General features: G+C 36.7%; 1 protein-coding gene across 2 annotated transcripts in view; it reads right to left on the bottom strand.

Moving 5' to 3' along the window:
* Positions 1–21,481, bottom strand: part of LOC122803352 (F-box/WD repeat-containing protein 7-like) — a 1,891,371-nt gene that overhangs the window by 167,991 nt on the left and 1,701,899 nt on the right. For both annotated transcript variants that reach the window (XM_044072926.1, XM_044072927.1), the window contains one exon: positions 20,196–20,421. In XM_044072926.1, coding sequence (XP_043928861.1) covers positions 20,196–20,421 — 226 coding nt within the window. The remainder of the gene's footprint in view (positions 1–20,195; positions 20,422–21,481) is intronic.

The raw sequence follows: 21,481 nt of genomic DNA, 5'->3' as shown, positions 1-21,481 counted from the left end.
AATAGGGTGCCTAATGGTGCTACTAGTTCATGCTTGAGTTCATGTAGGATGCAGCCAGTGATGTTATTGGGTCCCATGGAGGCTGTAATTTTTGCCTTTGAGAGGGCAGTGATGACCTGTTCCCTAGAGATAAGGGGTGGGGGGCAGGTACTGGGGATTTCCTGATTTACTGCCGGGGGGACAGAGCGGAGAAGTTTTTGCTGAATCTGTCAGCCAGTAGATTCACTATATCTACAGTATTTGTGTATGTGATGTCCTTGACCACCAGTTCTGAACAGATCTGGGTGCTTCCTTTGAGATTTCAGACACATATGAAGAAGGCCTTATGACTGTCTCTAGTAGATGTGGCCAATTTGGACTCGCAGTTGGCTTTAGAGAATTTCACTAGTGCTTTTATTTGCTTGTTCAGGGTAAGGAGAGATTGCTTCTAATTGGGCACCTGCTCCTTCTTGCTCCTGGGCAGTAATTTTTTCTTTTTGTTATACAGTTTATTTATTGACGCTGTCCATCTGACAGGTTTACTCTTCCTTGTGAAGGATGATTTTGCCCTGTCGGCTATTCCTGATTCAGTGCATCTATATAAATACTCATATAGTACTTTGGTGTAGATTTGGACATTGGTGCCAGTTCCTAAGGGGGGGGGGGGGCAGTGAAGCTGTTTATACCATCCCTCAGGAGGATGTAATCAGCTTTGTAGAAGTTTTTTGTTTGCCCCTAGCTAGATGGGGGTCAGGGGAGATGGTGACTTCGAAAGTGACCGCTTTATAGTCAGATCTTAAAAGGGAGGATAATACTGTAGGGGTGGTGCAGTGGTTACTCGTGTTGGTTAATACCACGTCCAAGATAGTACCACCTCTTGTAGAGGTATCTACTAGTTTTTCCAAGGCATTTGCAATGATAAAATCGAGGAATCTCTGGGCATTTGTGTTCTGGCATGAGTAGTTTTTCCAGTCTATGGTTGGGTAATTAAAGTCACCCAGGATCAGGGTAAAGGGTTGAATCTTGATAGATTTGAAGAGGTCCAGATAGGTGGAGTGGGCATCTTGAGTCAAATTTGAGGGTCTGTAGCTAGCTATAATTTGAATAGGGGTCTTGTCAATGGTTAACTGCACTTGGAGTGTCTCCTGTGTGTCATACTGTCTGACCAGCCTGGAGGTATGTGTGTCATTAATATATATTGAAATTCCACCTCCTTTGGCCTTGCTGCCCACAGTTTGGGGTCTGAATGTGTGATAGGATGAGGTACCAGGTAAGGTTGGGGTGCTCTTCGCAGCTTTGAACCAGGTTTCTGTGACAGCACAAATGTCAGCATCTTTCAGGATTAAGAATGCTTGCAATAAGTGCAGTTTCATGTTTAGACTCCTAGCGTTAAGCAGCATGACCTTCAATTTGTGTAGGTTGTGTAGGTGATAACCTTCCACATGATACTGATATGACCTTCCACATGATACCCATATAATCAATGGTATCCACAAAGCATATGGAGTTGCTCACCTGATCCTCAGTGCGGATTATAGCTATAAATGTAGATAAAGAGGCTTGTAGGCGGGAAATTAAAATACTTGAAATGTATTACAAAACACAGATTTAGGTAAGTGCTTTTGAGGCAATCCTCTTCTTCAGACATTAATACAGAAATAAATTAGCGCACAAGGTTTAAATACAACCAATAAAAGTTCTTTAAAAATCAGTGATGCAACCTTCTTTTTTTCAAGAGAGATTTTAAAGATATAGTACTGTTAAGACCAGGTGATAAGTATGCCTTAAAGTCCACTATCCATCTTAGTTCAGCATATTCAGTTTCATTGTTAATAACACCTTCTGTAAGGCTCACATTCATTTTTTGCAAGACCAAGAATTTAAAATTGTGCTGATCACCAAAGTCTAAGACATGCTTAGCTAATGCATTAGAAAGTTTGCTGTTCCTGATATCATTAAGATGTTCCATCACCCTTTCCTTCATAGCTCTATTGGTTTTACCAATATAGAATGCACTACAAAGATTGCACTTAGCAAAATACACAATGTTTTTAGTAGAACAATCTGCATAAAATAGAAACTCTACAGGTTTCTGATGCACAGGGTGTAAAATCATGGTGGACCAAATGCTATTACATATTCTGCAGTTTCTACATGGGAAAGTTCCTCTACGTTGTGAGACAAACATGTCACGTTTTATTCTGTTTATAGCAGAGTTTCTTTTTCAAATTCTTGGTATTTTTAAAAGTAAAACTGGGTGTAGAACCAACAACCCGGCTAATCTCGGGGTCAGTGAGAATGGACCAGTTCTTTTTAATGATGTCACATGTCTTGTAGACATCATTAGAAAAAGTAAGACATAGCCTATTGACAGGTAATGAGGAGACTTGCTTATCTGGGGGTATATTCATTAAGTGTTCATCTGAGTAGTAAGGTTTGGTTTTGTGATTTTCATGTAAGTCTACTTCAACTATCACTCTATCAATATCAACCCTCTTGTATCCTCTCTCAACAAACTCTGTGGTGAGATGACTCATAGCATCTGTTAATTCTTTCCTGTCTGTATGCATTGTCTTGCAATGTAAGACTTGGTTCTTGACTATATTCTTAGTAATGTGCCTAGGATGCATACTGGAACGGTGAAGAATTTGTTCATCCTACAGTCCTTCCTATGTATCCTTGTCGAGATGTTGTCAAACATATTTTTGTTAACATTTAAATCTAGAAAGTTGATTTCCTCTTTGGAGTAACTAAGGGAGAAGGAAAGGTATCCAGTGGTGTTATCAAGAAACCTAACAAATGTGTCCAATTGTGTCTCATCACCATGCCAAGCAAAAAAGGTATCATCCACAAAGCATTTATAAAATGTAATGTGCTGCCTGTACATGTCAGAGGTATACAACATTTCTTTCTCCCACTGAGCCAGAACAATACTAGCATATGTATTGGCACATGCCGTGCCCATAGCAACTCCCACTTTTTGAAGAAAGAACTCTCTTTGAAACAAAAAAACATTGTTCTCTAGAATCAAGTCTAGAAGAGCACATATCATATTGATTTTGGTATTACTGAAATTGCTCTCCTTGATAAAAACTGCCTGACATTCTCAATCCCTTCATCATTGGGGATAACCGTGAACAAAGAGTTCACGTCCAAAGTAACAAAAATCACAACACTTAAATTTACAGCTTGCTGATTCTCAGCCCAGTCATAAAGGTGTTCTAAAAACGGTTTGCTGTCACGAAGGACAGTAGTTATCTTATTCAACACAGACCTTAGCTGTTTTTCTACATATATAGACATTGGCTCTGTGAGCCAACCTCTTCCTGATACAATGGGTCGAAGGGGGGGATTACGTGCATCCTTGTGCACTTTTAGAAGACCATAAATTGTTTGTATAGTTGGATGCTCTACACTAAAATAGTTAAAAAGACTATAATCTATTTGGTCAGTCATAAGCAAATCATATAAAAGAAATTCAGTCTGTTGATAATACCATTAACCTGAAACTTCTATAAAATTATATACACGTTTTCAACATGAAGCATACTAGACATCCTATCCACATAGTCTTCAGTATCAAACACGACAATTCCACCCCCCTTGTCTGCAGGTCTAATGACTAAATATTCTGCATTAGCTAGTGTTCGTAGAGCCTCATTCTCTTTGATAGTCAAATTATAAAATCTACTACTAGATCTCAACACAGCCGTTTTCCTAAGGTCATCTTCACACATCTTTACAAAGGCATTCATAGCAGGGGAATTATTGGGAACAAAGCAACTTGGTTTCTTAAAAATGCATCCATCAACATTATTCACATTATCATCATCATGGATAACTTTCAACATTGTATTCCTAGCAAACAAATTAATATCTAAGATGGTATCTACCAAATTCATACCACAAGCTGGTATGAAGGATAATCCTTTGTTAAGGACCGAGAGGTCCTCTTTGCTAAGAGCAACAGAAGATAGAAAAGACCAGGTCATTTATCTGTGAGCCCGTGTGTTCGGGCCTCTGCTCTGAGGTGCAGGGTTGGATTCTATCCTTCCCAGTCTCCTACGACTTCTGGACCTGCTCTTGTGTACATCCTCCCTTATAGGCAGAGTTTTGTCCAAAAAAAGGCTGACTTACGCAGACATTCAGCCCCCTTTTTGTCTTGTAATCCTATGCTTACTGAATCACCATTGTTGAAAGAAAAAGTTTTCGGTCTAACTACAGGTGCATTGACAGTTTGTTTTACTGTGTCCATTACCATATTAAAATCATTAACTGAATTCTGACCGCTATGCACTTTTGCAGCGTTTTGAGTCATTGTCAGTGTCATTAGATATTACTACAGCATCATTATTGCAGGTGCTGTATGTGTTTACACTGTTACCCATAGAAACAGCTGCAACATTAGAAGCAGAGGGTGAAGGCATATTCTGTTCAGAAGTAATAACATCAACTTCGGTGTCTATCTCTACAGCGTCAAATACTGGTGGCGTGTCAGTAGGATTAAGTAAACAGTCTTTATGTTTAGAAAGATCGATGTTCACTTTACCTTCATGTTGACGATTATTGACAGTGGCTATGCCAGGGGTATTTCCTACTCCACACACTTCTGTGCTAGTGGAAAGATGGTTTTGTGTTGTTCCCAAGCCTAAAAAGCTGCTGCCTGCTTCAGTTAGTCGTGAGGTGCGTGCACCTGCTCTCAGACTGCTATTTACAGTTGAATCAGGAGGAAGTGCTCTTCGTCCCACCCCTTCAACATTCCCCTGCATTCCTATAGGTCGAATCTCCCTCGGCCAAGAGAAGACGTTCCCAGCTTGGAAATTGGAGAAATCTCTACAGAGTTTTTTCGTTTTCTCCTTCTCCAGTCTCCTTTCATATAAAGAGACATTTAGAAGGACATCATCGAGGTGTTGAACACAAATCTCATCTGCATAGGAATCCACAAGCATATTAGTCATATTATTAATGTCAGTGGCTAAAGCGTCCTCTTCAGGCAGAAAGAATTCATTTATTAAAGTCATATAATCATAGTGGTGCTGCGGTAGCGTTGTCGCCTCACAGCAAGACGTTGTCCCGTTCAATTCTCAGCTACAGCATCTTCTATGTGGAGGCATGCGTGAATGGGCGTACCTTCGTTGACGGTTGTGCATCAGGGCTGGTAACTCGGCACGTAAAAATCCACTACCAAACATTAGCAGACCGGAGTTCCACTGTGGCGACCCCTAGCCAGGATAAGCCGAAAGACACAACAACATAATCAATACTCAACTGCAAATTGAGTATTTGCCATCTTTTTAAAAGTTCTGGATACTTATCCCCATAGGATGGCATTTTTAGTACCCTGTGCCCTCTGGGTATCACTTTGTGGAAGATAGCAGCCTCAAAGTGATATCATTGCCAGAGAAGGCGTTTGTGCTTATTAAGTTTGTTCTCAAGTTCCTTCAGATGGCTCTTAAAAGTTGATATCTCACTGGGGTTAAGGTTAGCAGAATCAGTTTCTACATCATCAAAGCATATAGAGAATAAAGGGCTCACACTATTACCAGTTGAACTAAATGAACCAACGTTTTCAGCAGACTCTTCACTCCTTGCTCTTCTCCCCAAATTGCTGTAGGATGAAGGTAAATCCCTGTTCAGGGCTAACTCCATTTCAGAAAAATGTATCAAAAATTCTTTACCAGCCAAATAGTTCCACCAAACAAACAAAGATGTATAAATGTAGAGAATAGAGAGATGGTGGAGCCAAGATCCCAAAAATATATATATAAATGTAGCTAGAGACTTGTAGGCTGGAAATTAAAATACTTGAAATTTATTACAAAACACAGATTTAGGTAAGCGCTTTCGAGGCAATCCTCTTCTTCAGATCTTAATACAGAAATAAATTCGCACACAAGGTTTAAATAAAACCAATAACCAATAAAAATTCTTTAAAAATCGGTGATGCAACCCTCTTTTTTTTCAGGAGAAGTTTTAAAGATATAGTACTGTTAAGACGAGGTGATAAGTATGCCTTAAAGTCCACTATCCACTTTAGTTCAGCATATTCAGTTTCATTGTTAACATCACCTTCTCTAAGGCTCACATTCATTTTTTGCAAGACCAAGAATTTAAAATTATGCTGGTCACCACAGTCTAAGACATGCTTAGCTAATGCATTAGTAAGTTTGCTGTTCCTGATATCATTAAGATGTTCCATCACCCTTTCCTTCATAGTTCTATTGGTTTTACCAATATAGAATGCACTACAAAGATTGCACTAAGCAAAATACACAATGTTTTAGTAGAACAATCTGCATAAAATAGAAACTCTACAGGTTTCTGTTGCACATGGTGTAAAATCATGCAGGTGGACCAAATGTTATTGCATATTCTGCAGTTTCTACATGGGAAAGTCTGTCTACGTTGTGAGACAAACCTGTCACGTGTTTTATTCTGTTTATAGCAGAATTTCTTTTTCAAATTCTTGGTATTTTTAAAACTAAAACTGGGTGTAGAACCAACTACCCGGGATAATAGCCATGCCAGAGAAGTAATTGCCCACCTTTATAAAGCTCTTATCAAACAAATTACAAAGTACTGTACAGTCTTCTTTAACCTACTCATGTGCCATCTGGTAGAACTAGAGAAGGTACAAAGATTCCTTATAAAGATAACTGAATGGCCTCAACACTTGTGTTACAGCCAGGGACTACAGCAACTCTCTTTTCTCTGCATTTTTCACCTTTTTAGGAGAAACCTATGCCTGACATATATACAGCATTTAAGAACCCATAACACTATGGAACTTTCTACTTTATTTTGACATTTGTTGACCAGGTTAGTCTGACTGGGAAGAAGCCCTTTTTCAGCAGAGACCGGGGAGAAAAGTTCCAGCACTATTAGTTACATTGATACAACTATTACAAAAGCTGACATAGGCATACATTATACAATTAATTACAATCAGTTCTGAATAGGAGAAATAAAAATACAAAAATACATTACAGACAGGAACAGGTGTGACATGGCCTTGAGGCAAGAAATTTAAATTGTTAGTGTTCAGTTCATATTTTACAGTGAGTTTTAGTGTCACAGTTCATATTTTATAGTGAATTTAAGTGCCCCATCCAGACAGTTGGATATGGACAAAAGGAAAGGATGGAAGGGGGTGTGGCCAAGATGGGCTCTGAGTAGCAGCAGATTTCAACAGCTCCACTAAAGAAATATTATTCTGACAGGAATTCTGCCTTCAAACTAAAAACTGAAAATACCTTTATATAGGATTTGAAAGAACTTAATTTCATCTACAATAATATCTAGTTAAAAACAAAAAAAAGGCAGATTTTCTTGTTAAATTATTCCTGGATAATTTCTCCTCATCTGAAAGAATTCATCATGAGCTTCATTAAATCCAGCAACCAAGATTCCAGCCTCAAAAGAGAGATGCAGACTTTGATAACAAATAAACAGGATCTTACTACACAAATTGATAAGCTGGATATGAAAATAGATAATTTCAAGGAAAAAACTACCAAACAAATGGATTTACTTCACCAAGACTTGTTACAACAAAAATCACAGATAACAGGTATTGAAGAAGCTCTGACCGATATGGATGGGAGAATTAGAATTACTGAAAATGAAAACAATGTGGAATTCTTACTCAAACAAAATACTTCTCTACAAAATAAGTTAGATGATCTAGAAAACAGATCCAGATCAAACAACTTAAGAATATTTGGACTATCAGAAGGCACAGAAGAGAACAACATGACTAGCTTTCTCAATACTTGGTTACCTAAGACTCTTGATCTTACTGAAGCTATGTCCTTTGGTATTGAGAGGGCACATCGTTCCCTTGCCACAGTGAATACTGCTAACAAAAAGCAACTTAGCTCTATCATTGTCAAATTCCTCTCATCCTCAGACAAGGAATTAGTGTTAAAAACTGCCTGGTCCAAGTCACCAATTAAATTAAATGAAGCTACGATACATTTTGACAATGATTATTCATCAGCAGTTATAGCAAAAAGAAAAATATTCTTATCTTTGATAAAAGAATTGAAGAAAGCACAGGTGAAAACACACCTTTTGTTCCCTGCGAAGCTGAAGATATACTCACCGGAAGGTCCCAAAATGTTTGAAGACTTAGAATCAGCTCTGAACTACATAAAAGTCCATAAGATCTTGGAAAAAATAGAAGAGATGGAATGGGCTAATCCCACGCTTAAGAGAATGGCTTCTAATCCCACTTGGAAGACTTCGGAGAAACAAAAAAGACTAAGAAACAAGTAACTTAAATATCTATGTTTGCAGTTTGTTATGTTTCTGGAAACACTGTCACTGTGTTAATTATATGTTGATTTTTTCACTTACAAGGTAAGCCTGCTTTTTCCTTTTTTCATGCCATTCACACATGACCTTAAGTATACACATAATTTCATAATTTCATTTTTACTTATACTGAGGTAAAAGTGTATACTAATGGTAAATATACAGTTATGGGTATTGTTATAAAGATATCTTAAGAGTGAAGGGTAAACAAATGGTGCCATTGTGACAGTAAAATAAGTACTTCCCATATATAAACATTCTAGATTCCCTTTATAATGTCTATTTTTTTTAAACTATTTACAGTCAGATCAATTAAACCTACATAGTTAGTAGTAAATAAGAGCTCATAGTAAATAAGAGCTCAGCACACATTCAATCATCATCTTTGGAATTCATACTGAACACATTTTTTTTTTTATAGTTTATGCCCTGAGGGTTAATTTAAAACTTGTATATATGTTGAATTCATGTGGGGATAATATGATTTGACAGTCTCTTAACATTTTTATATGATTCATAAGTGAACTCCTTTACAGGTTTAAATACACTTTTAAATACACTTTTTTTTTCTTTTCTGTCGTGAATATAAAATGGATTAATAAGGCTATGTGATTTATTTAAAATACTTTCTGCTACATTTGGAGTTCTGTGGTGCTGTTAATTTGTAAAGAACAATTCAAACTAGCTGTGCATGTGTGAGCAGGCTATGGGAAGCATGCAGATGTTATTCATATGATCTTTCCCTATACATTTTAAATACAGTTACATACTTGTTATTTTTGGTGGCTTTTTCACTCAAAATGATGAAAAAACATATTCCAGAGACTTTGTGAAGCTCAAGCTTGATGTCCACGAGCTTATTTCTTCATGAACTACCTTATTTTCACAAAAAATCTTCTCTGCATTCTCGAATGAACTCCACAACTTTGCGACGCATTTTGATGATGTCAGAGCTAGCTGACCTGCTCAACCAGGAAGTCAGTATATGTAATTTCATTGAAAAAGCATCGGAAATGCTGGGAAAGGTTGTATTTACTTTAAAAATGTATTTTAAACTTGCTAACTACACCATTTGGACTCAGTCTGATTCTCAAGAAAGAAATCTTCAATTATCTTATTTTTATTTATGTTTATGGCAAACTGAAAGGGAAGGAAAAAAAGGGAAAATTAAGTGTGCATTTTTTTTTCTTTTAAATTAAAGTATCCCATGTTATTTATATTGTTGTGCCTTACTTAGGATAAACTAATCTTATTACAAATTATAATTGATTTTCCATTCAGAGGCTGATAGCTAGATAGAAAATAATATGGGTTAAAATAAGCTCACTTAATGCATGATGGCATTTTCTGTCACAAGTGCTTAAGGTGTCACCTGACCTTTCACTCTAATGATACTCATACTGATTTGTTTTAAATATTACACCAACATATAGCATATGTGTTAAATGGCTAGTAGTAACTTCAATTGACAGACATATTAGAATGCTGCTTTCATAGATTTCAGACCAGTTTTAAGGTATATATAATCACATATGAAGTTATTATTTAATCTGTTTAATTTTTATATACAAAGAAGATATGTTCTGTTGCTGTTGTTTAAAGGTCAGTTCTGAATGACGAAATGGTTTAAGCAATACTTGATGAGTTACACTGATTATAACTATGCGTTACCTGTGTTAATGAATATGCAATCATATATAGAGTTAATATTTTGTATGTTTAACATTCATATATAGTGAAGGTTATGTTTAATTGCTACAGTTAGAGGTTTATTCCAAATGACATTTTGTTACAAGTAATATCAGATGAGTTACACTGATTACAGATCTGTTCGACTTGTTTTAATGAATATGTAAATATATATAATGTTATTATTTTACCTCACATTTATATACAATGGAGACTGTTTTTTGCTGCTGCTGGGTAGGGGTTTGATCCGAGTGACAGATGTCACTGGGACAAGGAGTTTATAACTCCAGGCGGGTAGCTACCCCATTTTTTTTATCACATTTACACTACATTCAATTTTCTTAATAAGTTCTTCTTGACATCCATCTTAATTCAAATGCATATAATTATAAGTTGCAAGAATTGTACAACACATACAGTATATCATATGGGCAGCCACGGTCGTGCAGCGGTTAGCATTGCCACCTCACAGTAAGAGGTTTTCCGGTTCGATTCTCGGCTGGGGTGCCTTCTGTGCGGAGTCTGCATGTCCTCCCTGTGGCCACGTGGGTTTTCTCCAGGTGCTCCGGTTTTCTCCCACATCCCAAAGACATGCAGTAGGTGGATTGGACACTCTAAATTGACCCTAGGTGTGCGTGTGTGTGTGCCTTCTGTGGAAGGTTGGGCGCCGGGCTGGCAACTCGACACCGTAAAACTCCACTGCCAATCATGAGCGGACAGATGATCTGCTGTGGCGACCCCTAACCGGGAAAAGCCAGAAGAAGAATACAGTATATAATATGGTAGCAGACAAAGACTATAATTTACATAACAAATATTTTGGAGAGGATTATATAAAACATAATCAAGATAACACACAAATCACAAGAATTTCTTACTCATTTATAGAGATATTATGACTTCACTAAAAGGTTTATCAATCAAAATAAATGGTCTGAATAACCCTATTAAAAGAGGAAGTTTACTTAAATATTTAAATATACACAAACCAAACATAATATTTATACAAGAAACACATCTTTTAAAAGAAAATATCAACTTTTTAAATATTAATAAGTATATAGTCATTGCCAGTTCTGAACATTCTAAAATAAATAGAGGAGTAGCAATTCTCTGGAATAAAACTCTCCCTTTACATAGAATTATTAAATATTATCAAGATGATAAAAGGATGTTGTGCTTGGTGACAATTAAAATAAATACAAAAAATTTCACTTTAGTAAACAATTATTGGTTACCGGGTATTGGAACCAGTACTATTAAACAACAACTGAAACAAATTGTATCTCAATCTGAGGGTAATATTATTATGGCAGGGGATTTTAACTGTGTTTTAAATGAAAAGGACTCTAGCACTTCAGGAAAAAGGAAAACATCCTCACAAGCTAAACAACTAATACAATTCATGGATACATATCATCTAAAAGATATTCATGACTACACAGACCTGAGCTCACCTCAATTTACATTCTATTTTAATAGATTCAAATCTACTCTAGAATAGATAGGGTAATCATATCCACACAAATAATAAATGATTTAAAAAGCACCAGGATTGTGTCTTGCCCTATTTCAGATCATAATACAATTATATTTGAGCTTTATTTAAATGACACCCCAATGACTCATATAAGAAGAATACCTGCATATATAACTCAATTAAAAGAATTTCAAACATTTTGAAACACAACATTTTATAAAATTCAATCAAACATCCAACTCTCATGACATTTATGTATGGGATGCATTAAAAGCTTACTTATATGGACAAATAAATAAATGGTATTATAACAAAAGGAAGTCCTGGGACGAAGACTTAAAAAAATACAAGACAAATTAGATAGATTACATATTAAAATGAATGACAAGTCCGCATCTAAAACTATTAGAGATGAAATAAATAAAACTAAGGAAGAATATAGTGCAATCTTCCATCATAAGACTATGATTTCCTTCGAGAAATTTAAATTCCTAGCCTATTCAATAAACCCAAAACATTTAACTAATCTTGCAAATAAAACAAAAAGAATCAACAAACATAATCATAGTAAAGAAATATATCCGTCTAGAAAAAAGAAAAAGGTTTATAATATACATGACATAATTGATGAATTTAGACATAATTTTCACATGATAAATCAAACATCTCAGATCATTCAACCATTAGATAAGATAAAACAATACATTAAAAAAACCCTGTATGTCACACTCAACAAACAACAGTCAGAAATCATAGATAAACAGATATCTTTACCGGACATACAAACTCAAATTAACAAACTTAAACAGAACAAAGCACCACGCAATGATGGCATCATACCTGAATTGTATAAAATCATGCCTAAAACAGCTATTTCTTTACTACATAATGTATTCCATAAAGCCCAGAATGACATTATTTTGCCCCCATCCTGGAAATATACTTTTATTTCACCCATTCTTAAATCTAGTAAGGACCCTAAATTATGTACGTCATACAGGCCCATAACTCTTTTAAATATTGATTACAAAATGTTTATGAACATCTATGCTGATAGACTAAAAAAATTCTTACCCCAGTTAATTTATGATGACCAAACAGGTTTTGTAACTAATAGAAGTACATATGATAACATCAAACGGTCTCTTATTTTAACTGATTATTCACACAGAAAGAAAAAAAAACTTGTCTCTGGTAAGTCTTGACATTAACTCAGCATTCAATTCAATACATTGGGATTATCTATTCACATTATTACAATGTTTAAACTTTTCAGATAATTTTATTAATTTACTATTACATCTTTATAAAGGCACTCTGGCTTATATCAAAATTGGATCATACACATCGACTCAAATACCCATCATTAAAGGAACAAAACAAGGCGTCCCTTATCTCCCTTATTCTTTACTCTCATAATGGAACCATGGGCTAACGATATATGAGGAAATAAAAACATAGAAGGTTTGGAAATTAGTGACGAAACAACTTCTAAAATTCAGTTATTTGCTGAAGATGTGCTCATCACTACTAAAGGAGATAATTCTTCCATAACAGCCTTATTTGAAGCTGTTAACACATTTCAATTTATATCTGGACTGACATTCAATGATAACAAAACTAAGATCCTACCTATCTATTTAAACAATAATAAGAGAAACATTAACAAAGACACTAACAAATACATCACAGATCAAATTACATATTTAGGCATCATTCTTGCTAAAGATATTACATTAATCACAAAACTAAATTATAATAGTTATGTAAATATTCAAACTCTATTAACAAAATGGAATACAATTATATTTACAATTGAGGAAAGGTTAACTATCATTAAAATGACAATCCTTCCTAAAATTCTCTATATTATACAATCTACTTTAAAACTTCCCAGTAAAGTTTTCATTAATAAGATCAATTATCTGTTATTAAAGTTTTTTGGTTTCCCAGGAAACCTAGAATAGCACTTAAACATCACCTTCATAGTTGGAACAAAGGGGGCATAGTCTTTCCTGATTTGAACCTTTATTCTAATGCAGCTATTATTAGGTCCATAGCACAACTTTTAGATACACCATATAAGGCCAAATGGAAAATATTCTGGGAATCCTCAGCTATGCTATTAATATCGAAACCACAGCCATACAAATTAAATAACCCAATATTATGGATACTTAAAAATTACTTCATGTTACACAGCATACGCAAACATTCATTTAGCTACTTACACAGCATACTAATAAATTTTAGAAACTTTTTTTTTAAACTCACTAACTACAAGGAACTTTTTTTACAATTTTCCCGATAGCCTTTACTCAAGAATCTTACAATCCTCAGATATAGATAACATTACCTTGCTTAAACAAAAAGGTCTTTTGTATTGGTTTCAACTTATTACAGATGATAGAGTGAAGGATGTAGATCAGATAATAAGTGAATATCAGTTAGACAACTCCCTATGGCTTAACATACAATCCCTCAGACTATTCTTACAAAATAAGATGAACCCGATCACTTCTGCTAATAAACAGGTCACTAGTATACTGCTAGATTTCTTTAATTCAGTTATTCAACATAAACAAACTTATTCAGACAACATGGCATTTATACACAGACTTATCAGAGAAGAAACATATTGTTGTCCTGCTAATTTCTGGAACCATTTTTATATAGTTAATAACACACTTCCAAGGGATCTAGGTAAAACAAATATATTAGAATCTGCATGGAAAGCAACACTTTCACTTAAATGGAAAATATATTCCTGGAGATTTTTATATAGATCTTTCTACACTCCTCAACTAATGAACAAAATTAATGGTAAACTAAATATTTGCAACAGATGTAAGTCTAACACAAACATTGACTGGAACAATATGTTTTATGACTGCCCTGCTTTACGTGTATTTTGGGAAAACATTAAAGAACTCCTACAAGCAATATTCGCAGATAATTTTATTTTGACCAAATCATTAGTACTCTTCAATACACCCATACCTGGTTGTGTAAAAAAAGTTAAACATTCCTTACTTTGGGAAATAATGGCAGTAGCCAGGAGAACTATAACAAGAAACTGGATATCTGAATTCCCTCCTTCCTATAATGATTTTAAGAAAATTCTAATGGATGTCTGTCAATTGCAGATTGCAACTATGACATCTAGAACATATAGAAAAACTTATAATTATCATATATGGGTTAATCTACAGAATTTGTTGAAAAGAGATTGACACTGATATCATATAAATCAAATTTCAACCTCTCTATGTGTTATATGTATGGAATAATCAAATACTAGGCAGCTTAATGATATTCAATGGATGTCTTTGTATATAGTTTTAGTAATTTCACTTTATTTGTTAAACATTGTTATGTGAATGCTTATGTGAACACTTTTTGAATTGTAAATATCCTTATGTTAAAAGAACATGTAATTGTTTATATTTACTTCTTTAAAATCAATAAAATTGTTTAAAAAAAAGGAAAGGATGAAGAAATAGCTGTATATGAGTAGTTACAGAGTTTTGTGTGTAAATTATGTGAGTAAGGTTGAGAACAGTAGTTAGTAGCATTTATGAGTGGTAAGGATAGAGGGATGAGTGTTTTATGTTGGGTCATGGGAAGTGCAAATCCTAGTGTTTAGCAGGTAGAGTTTTAAGGATTTTTGAAGTAGTAATAGTATTAGGCATTGTTCTTAAGGATAGAGGCAGTTGTTTTCCAAGAATTAGCAATTGAGTAGCTGTAGAGTTGTTTACCTACATTTTTTTGGGGGGGGGGGGGTTATAAATTTCTAGGAGATGTTGATCTGAGCTTTAAAGTGTACAGTTGGGAGTGCAGGGAGTTATAACAGAGGAGAGAGAGCTGAGCAGGAGGTACGTTTGTAAAGGATGGTGTGGGTGAGGTGCAGTTGGAGGAGGAGTTGGCAGAATTCCGGCCACTGAAGGTTTTTTAAAGCTAGACAATGATGGAAGTGATAATGTAAATTTGCTGCAAATCTGGCAATCTTATGGCATGTGAGTTCAAGTTTGGACATATGATTGTTTTGTAAGTTTGTAAGGATTGGGGCAGCATAAACTAGGCTAGGCAGAAGGTAGGTTTGTGCTACAGAGAGTTTAGATTCATCACAGAGGAATTTTTTTGTTCCTATAAAGTAACCCTAATTTTTGGCGGGTTTTTAGGATGGCTTGTTATATGTGGACATCAGATTTTAGTTGGTAATCTACAATAGCTGTTAGTAGTTTTGTGTTTGGTTCTGCTTTGATAGTTGTGTTATTGAGGGAAGTGATGGTGAAGGTAGTCTTGGCATGAGTAAGGGATTTGGCAGGAATAAGAAGAGTCTGTTTTTTTTTTTGATTCAGTAGAAATTGGTGGTTACTAGTTAGACATCTTTCAGTGGAGTGAAAAGATTCTTGGGTGAGAAGCTGAGAAAGGCTGTCAAAGGAGGAGATGATAGTCAAGTCGTCTACATATTGTATCCATGTGGAGTGGGGAACAGATGTGTAGAGATCATGAGTAAAGATGTTAAACAGTAAGGGTCCAAGGCTGGAGCCTTGTGGGACTCCAGTAAGGACTGGGAGGAAGGAGAAGAGAGAGCAGTAAGCCATCTGACTGACTGAAGCCTGTTGGGAGAGATAGCTAGAAAACCAGTAAATAGTTGAGCCGGAGAGGTTGAGGTCAGAAAGTTTAGCTAAAAATTTGTTGTGAGAGAGAGTAGCAAAGGCCTTACAGAGATCAAGGAATAGGCAAGATGCAAGTCTGTTGCTGTCACAGGTTTTGGCAATGGTCTGAGTGAAAGACAGTAGAGCAGTAGCTGTGCTGCAGTTGGGGTAAGAGCCGTGTTGTGAAGGAGTTAGAAAATCTTCTTGTAGGAGATATTTTATTAGTTGTTTGTGTATACACTTCTCCAGTATTTTAGATAAAGGAGACAGAATAGCTATAGGTCTGAAGTTAGAGGGGGTCAATGCAGGGTTCTCCTTTGTGTATTGGGAATGGTGTAAAACTTCTTCTAAATGTCAGGGACAATGGATTATTGTATAGAACTGTTAATTAACAGAGTTTGCAGCTAATTTTAGGAAGATGGAGGTAGACTGTCAGCAGAAGGAGAGCAAGTTTCAGGTTTTTTGAGGAGTGATTTTTACATAAGCAGTGGGGATAGGTTTAAATAAGGAGGAGGTTGGGAGAGAATTTGGAGAGAGAAAGGTTGTGTTAGAGATAGAGGTGTTACTTTGAGAAAGGTTCTTGATGGTGCTGATGAAGAAGCAGTTGATGAATGTGGCTGTGTCAATGTCAGAGCTATTTGGGCAAGGGTTAGGTGAAGAGGGTTTACCTGGATGAAGTAGTTTGTTGATTGTGTTCCAGAATTTTTTGGGGGTTAAAGTGGGATTTGGTTAGTGGTTTTTAGTAGAAGTTTTTCTTGTTGTAGTTGACCTATTTTTTGGTTGGGTTGCAGAGTTCCTTGTTTCTCTGAAGGTAGGTGGGGGACTTGTTTTTTTGCAACCGCTGTCTCTCTTGTACATAAGAGAACGAGTAGATTGTGTAAGCCATGGAGTATAGTTGGAGTTCATTCTTATTTTCTTGATGGGAGTCATGGAGTTTAGGGTGTCTAGGAAGATGCTGGTAAATTTTAATGTAGCATCTTCCAGGGAGAGGTGGTGGAAAAAAGACCATTTAATTGAGGACTGTGGTTAAAGGAGTCCGGGTTGAAGTTAGAGAGGTTACAGCATTCTATGAAACTATGTGATTTACATGACTGAAGAATGTGTCATTGGATGCAGATGGGAAGATGATTACTTAAGGTGTCAGGTAGAGTACATGGGTTGTGATATAGACTGGGATTGGATGTTACTATCCAGTCTAGTGTGGAGCTGGTGTTGGTGTGTTTCCTCTGATGGGTTGGGGTATTGATTAGTTGGGTGAAGCCATAAAGGTTTATGCTGTAGTTGAGTGGATCTGTGGCTGTTGTGTTCCAATCAATGTTAACATCACTCAGTGTTATGGTTTCATAGGAAATGGCGTGCGAGATCCAGGCAAGAAATTGTTCAAGGGTAGGGATGTTATTACCAGGAGGGATATAAATGGATGCTATGTCTAACTTCTTATGATTGTTACTTTTGCAGTTTACAATGATGATTTCAGCAGAATGAAAACTGGGCAGTGAGAATAACAGAGGGGAGAGGAAGAGTTGTTCAGAGTACATTATAGCTACCCCTCCCTCTTTTTGAGACTCTATCTAAGCAGCACATGTTATATCCAGAGGGCAGGACTTCAAGGTCAGAGATGTGAGGTTTTAGCCATGTATCTGAGACAGTGAGGGCATCAGGATTGTGAAGATCAATTCAGGAATGCAGTTCAGCGACATTGTAATGCTTTGGATATTTAGGAAAGATATGTTTAGGTTATTGGTGGATGAGGGAGGGCTGAAGGAAGAGAAGGATGAGGAGGGGTTGGAGGATGAGGAGGAGGTGGGAAGGGAGGGGGAGAAGGGTGAGTTGTAGGGAGGGAGGTGATTTGGAGAAAGGTCTGGGGTTGGGATGAATATCTTCATAGAGTAGCAAATTTAGGGTGAGTAGTTGAGTGGGGAGAAGTTTGAGCTGTAATAGAAGAGTCTGGGTTTAATTTTAGGGGAGAATGAGGGGAGTTGTGCTGTTTTTACTTTGTAGAGGACAGAGTTGAAAAGGCTAAATAGTGGGGGAGTGATAACGAATGTGTGGGCTGTTCTTACATTTTTTAGTGGGTAGGATAAAGTAGAAGAGGGGATGGTAGAGGTTATTGTGGTAGGAGGTGGATATAAAGAGGAGAAGAAGCAGAGGATTTATGAAGAAAAACAGTAGCATGATTGTAGATGAGGTGAAGAGTGTGAGAGTGAGCAGTTTGGAGGAGAGAAAGGCAGTTGGGAGGTGGCTTATGTGGTGGAAGGTAGGGACAAGTTTAGTGGTATTGTAGAGTAAGTTAGTTGGGCTGTAGAGGCAGGCAGAGAAGGTGAGTAGTTTGGTAATAACAGATAGGTAGAAGGGGACAGGCTGGTGCAGAAAGTGCATAGCTTTGTGATACGATTTAGACAGAAAGGGAATAGGTTGTTTAATATGGAAGTGTCAAGGGTAGGAAATGCATGAGCTGACTGGAGGACTTGGAGAGGAAATGAGGGCTCTTTTGATGGGTGTGGTCTGCGTGGCTAGTGTAGAATTGTAGGACATGTTTGAGTGGATGGGAATGGGGGTAGGGTAGGGAAGTGGGAAGAGCCAGATCTCACTGGGCACAGAGAGGCTAAGAAACAAAAAACTATCTGAAGACTGGAAGGCAGCAGGTAAGTACATGAGGTTCTACAAATAACTATGGTGTTCAGGCTGTACAGCCATGACTGATTTAGTTTATTTGAGGCAGCCCAATTGCAAGAAGTAAGCATAAGAAAAAAAAAGTAGTCAGGGTATTAGGGTATGCATATGGTAAGCAGTAACCCTATCAAGTGAGTCTACACTGTGCTGCCAGAGTTACAAGTATGTTTTAGCAGTAGTAAATCTCGAGGGAGAAAAACATACATTTCAGAATGCTAACTCACTATCCCTTTTCTTTGTTTCAATTTGTTTAGTGTAGGCAGAGGAATAGTCAGTGCAAGCTTCTGGACCTGAGTATGGGGGAGGGAAACATGACTGAATTACAGATGGGTAACTGAAAAAAAAGAGTACAAGGAATAGAAATTAGAGGATGGAACTGAAATTAACAGTGGGAGATTAGCTGAGAACAATATAAAGCCAGTGATAGGAGAATTACAATAAACCCAATTACAGGGGAAAACATAGTCTTTAGTCACCCCTGCTTAGAGTATTCCCAGGTGATGTGAAAAGAAGAGGATGCTCAGTCTCAACAAAAATTAATATCAACTACACTATGAAAAGTGACAGTTTTATATGTCAAAAACTCCCATGCCTATGAAACAGCACCCCCCTTGACTAAACTCACTCCATCAATTCACACCTTCCAGAAGGAAATAGATGATTATGTGGTCATCTGTAAGTTCCAAAACAAGAACTGAGGCATCAATAGCCAACAGGCCTTGAGTCTGTTCACTAAACTTGTAAGCCTCTCTGTTTCAACAGTTTCTAAAGCAACATAAAACAGAAGCAACATTTTTGGGTCTACAGATCTACAATATTCACTACCAGAACATTTGTTTTATAGAAGCCAAGACAGAAACTGGAATAAGCATCTGAAAAAAAAAGAGGAAAGTAAGGGTGTGTAATAAAAAAAGATAAATAAAAAGTAAATATGGTAATAAAAAAATAAGGCATCTCTGAAGTTCATAAGAATAGCTGCAAAACATGACAAAGCTTTGGAAGATCAGGACCTGGAGAAGTAAACATTTTCAAATTTTAAAAGGAAAATTATTATTTGGACAAAAGCATACTTTTACTAAATGAGCTAATTAATGCTCCTCACAGCATGCTACTATTAGGCCAGATAAATCTTAGCAGCATGCTGTAGAACAAACTGAAGCAAACGTCTGATCTCAGTTACACATCACTGTTCTATGACCATGCATTTTTGAAACAGAAAGCTCCGCTCTGCAATACAATCGACTATAATGGTGACCTGTTATGGATAATCATACTGAATAGTTTTAATTTCCATGATTTACAAGTTAAATTACACTCAAGATTTTGGTGCATTTGTGGATACAGGTTAACGCATAAGTGCACCTGCCAGATACAAGAGTATATGAAGCCTAACTCACCTGCAATGAGTAGACTCTGTTGGTATGTCCCTGAAGAGTATGGATACATGTTTCTGACTCGGGATCCCACACCTTTACTGTATAATCATATGCTCCGCTTACCACCTTCTTGCCATCATACTGTACACAGCGCACTGCCGCAACATGACCCATTAGGACATGGAGGCATTGTCCTGACTCAATGTCCCACAGTCGGAGTGTGGCATCTCGAGAACCACTGACAACCCTATATAATATTAAGAAAGATGTTAAAATAAGGAAAAGACTCTCCAACACTGAAGACACAAACTTAACATGGAGTAAGCATTTTATACATAAACTGTGCTCATCGCAAAGAAAATGTCTTCAAGTAAAAAATAAGCAAAACCAACTAATGCTTTAAACATACTGTTCCTAACACTTATGCAAGTTATTTCTGAAGGGATAAGGTCTCTTTAAATTCTCCATACTTGAACTTCGCAAACTAGGAAACTGCTAGAGCAAATGCCTCAAAATTCACATCATCCTTCATGTACAAATAGTAGATAACTTCTTCAAAGCTAACAGGAAATAAGAACCCTGTGACACCAGTCTGACAAGTTCATTCAATAACAATTACTAAAAACTACTTATATATTTTCTTATTATATATATATTTTCTTATTAGATGCCGCGGTGGTACGGCGGTAGCGTTGTTACCTCACAGCAAGAGGTTTTCCCGTTCGATTCTCGGCTGGGCTTGGGAGTGCCTTCTGTGTGGAGTCTGCATGTCCTCCCCGCGGCTGGGTAGCGTTCGAAAGACAAGCCTGTGTAAATGGGCGTGCCTTCGTTGAAGGTTGGGCATCGAGCTGGCACCTCGGCGTTTCATAAAAATCTACTGCCAATCGTTAGCAGACTGGAGTTCCGCTGTGGCGACCCCTTACCGGGAAAAGCCGAAAGATAAACAACAACTTATATATTTTCTTATTGACTTCTTTACGCTTACATATTGCCAACACAATTTCAATACTTATTGGAAATATGACCCTGCTATTTCACAGAAGAAAAGGGTTCTTCTGACCATCTCATCATTGTTTTCTCTTTCCTGCTTTAATGTGCTGTTTTTGCTTCTGTATTTTCACTTTTTTTAATTATATACACTTCTCTTCCTAACAGCAATCCTATTTAATAAGAAATAGGACCTTTCTTGACTTTCCCCTAGCCTGCCTTAGTTCCCCAACCATCCAGCTGGCACTACTGCACCTATCAGCTCAGCCCCATTCTTCTTCTGGAAACATATTTTAACAGCTTTCCTTAAAACACTCAAT

Source organism: Protopterus annectens, chromosome 5.part1, assembly GCF_019279795.1.
Source record: "Protopterus annectens isolate FY-2018-M chromosome 5.part1, PAN1.0, whole genome shotgun sequence".
Lineage (NCBI taxonomy): Eukaryota > Metazoa > Chordata > Ceratodontiformes > Protopteridae > Protopterus > Protopterus annectens.
This window is presented reverse-complemented; position numbering and strand designations above follow the sequence as displayed.